General features: G+C 61.2%; 2 protein-coding genes across 2 annotated transcripts; one reads left to right on the forward strand and one right to left on the reverse strand.

The window, feature by feature from the left end:
- Nucleotides 1–702, reverse strand: BBK36DRAFT_1083018 (adaptin ear-binding coat-associated protein 1 NECAP-1; the record flags this gene model as incomplete). The annotated part of the gene is made up of 1 exon (XM_024888930.1): nt 1–702. A coding segment is annotated over one exon (702 nt), but the record flags the coding sequence as incomplete, so codon positions are not given.
- Nucleotides 703–1,513: 811 nt separating this feature from the next.
- BBK36DRAFT_1104847 (hypothetical protein) lies at nt 1,514–1,750 on the forward strand (the record flags this gene model as incomplete). Its single annotated transcript, XM_024889192.1, has 1 exon — nt 1,514–1,750. A coding segment is annotated over one exon (237 nt), but the record flags the coding sequence as incomplete, so codon positions are not given.
- Between the last annotated feature and the right edge of the window lie 99 nt (nt 1,751–1,849).

A 1,849-nucleotide genomic window follows, 5' to 3' on the forward strand; every position in this document is an offset into this window, starting at 1 on the left:
CAGCGCAAACGACTGCAAGTCGGCAGAGCCACTGCTCGAGGACGTTGACGACTCCTCTGCGTTCTGCGGCCTTCGACGGCCAAACTTTGTGCCGCCGAGGTTTACTGTGATGGTCTCGCCCTCCTTGAGGCTGTAGTCCTTGGTCTCCGTCTTCTTGGCCTTGCCGTCGGCCGGGTTGTTCGCGCTGCCGCCGCCGCTGCTGTGCGCCTGTTCCAGCTCCCAGCCGAGGCTGCGCCGGGCCTCCTGCAGGGAGACGGCGAGGTCGAAGGCGTCGGAGCGCTCCTCGAAGCCGATGCCGAGCACGGCTTTCCTGCCCTGGGGGTCCTTGACGGTGACTGCGAAGAAGCGGCTGCTGTCGACGACGGGCTCGACGGCGGAGGGGTCGAGGTAGGGCGCTGCGGCGAAGAGGGCGCCTGTGGAGGGGTCTTCGAGGACGAGGTCGATCTTGATGCTGGTGGTGCTGTTGTTGCTGCTGGAGTTGGAGTCGGGGGTTGTGGTGCTTTCGAAGGAGGTTTCGACGATGCGGAGGCGCGCGGTGAAGATGTGGCGGGCGGGGTCCTCGGTCCAGGAGGAGGCGGAGTGGCCGCGCATGGAGGTGAGGGGGGGGATGTTGTAGACGTGGACGGGGTGGGCGACGAAGAGGATGCGCTGGATGGCGTCGCTGGGGAGGGGCTGGCCGGTGGTTGGGTCGATGGGGTCCATGGTGGTGATTGTGGTGGTGGTTTGATGTATGGTGATGGTTGGATTGGCGGTGATGAGGCGGAGGTTGAGAGTTGAAGGTGATTGAGGAGCTCGAAGGGGACTGAGGCTGGAGATAGCGTAGTTGTCGTAGGTGGTGATACTGGCGATGGTGTTGAGGGATGGAAAGGAGAAGAAGAGGAGCGGTGGCGGACTCTCTAATCTGCTTGGTTCTCCGTCAATGCGTTCTTGTTTGTTTGTTGTAGGTCTAGGGAGTGATATCGCGAACGGAGATGCTCTGGATCTCGACCTGGACATCAATCGATTGGGCACCTCATCCAATAACGCCTCGCTGCCCTATAAACTGCGCTGGCGCGATCCACTCGGCGCGGATGGAGGGGTTGGTTTACAGGGGGTCTTACAGTGGCTTGCGCCTGGAGCTACGGGGGGAGTTACCCCGCCAAGTGTGGCTAGTGTTGAATCTGAACCTTGCGTCAACTTTTGAGCTTCGATAGCGGCAGACGAAATCTCCCACTTTCTTGAGTCACATCACAAGAATCCGCGTTTCAACGTTGCGCCCGCTCTCTGCCTCGACGATACCCTCAATTTTGGTCGCATTCTACATCAGAGACCGCCGCGCAATATGTCAGAACCAGAAGCTGGTTCGTCAACCTCCTTTTAAGCTTCAGCACTCCCAGATCATGCCACTGACTCTCGCCTCTAGCCGTTGCGCAGCAGACGACGGAGCTTCCCCTTCGAACCCAGCCGAACGACTCGACCTTTGAGTACGCCCATTTCTCTCCTCTCCATCATCCCCTCTGACCCGTTTTCCAGCATCGTCGCCACATACAGAGACCTCCTCGCCTCCGACCCCGACCTCACCAAGCCCGTCGCCGCCATCGAATCCCTCATCGCCCTCCTCAACACCGTCCCCTCCACCACCGTCTACGAGACGCTCGACACCGTCAAATCCCACTCGGACCTCCTCAAGGCCTCGGTCGACAACCCGCTGCCCCTGCAGGCCGGCACCGATCTCTTCCTCCAGTACCTCGTCGCCTCGCTCAAGCAGCAGGACGGCAGCTTCGACGCCGTGCGGCAGCACCTGCTGCGCAATGGGCGCCTGTTTGCGAGTAGGGCCATCGCAGCCAGGAACGGCATTGCGGAAGCCGGG

Source organism: Trichoderma citrinoviride, assembly GCF_003025115.1.
Source record: "Trichoderma citrinoviride strain TUCIM 6016 unplaced genomic scaffold BBK36scaffold_224, whole genome shotgun sequence".
Taxonomy (NCBI): domain Eukaryota; kingdom Fungi; phylum Ascomycota; class Sordariomycetes; order Hypocreales; family Hypocreaceae; genus Trichoderma; species Trichoderma citrinoviride.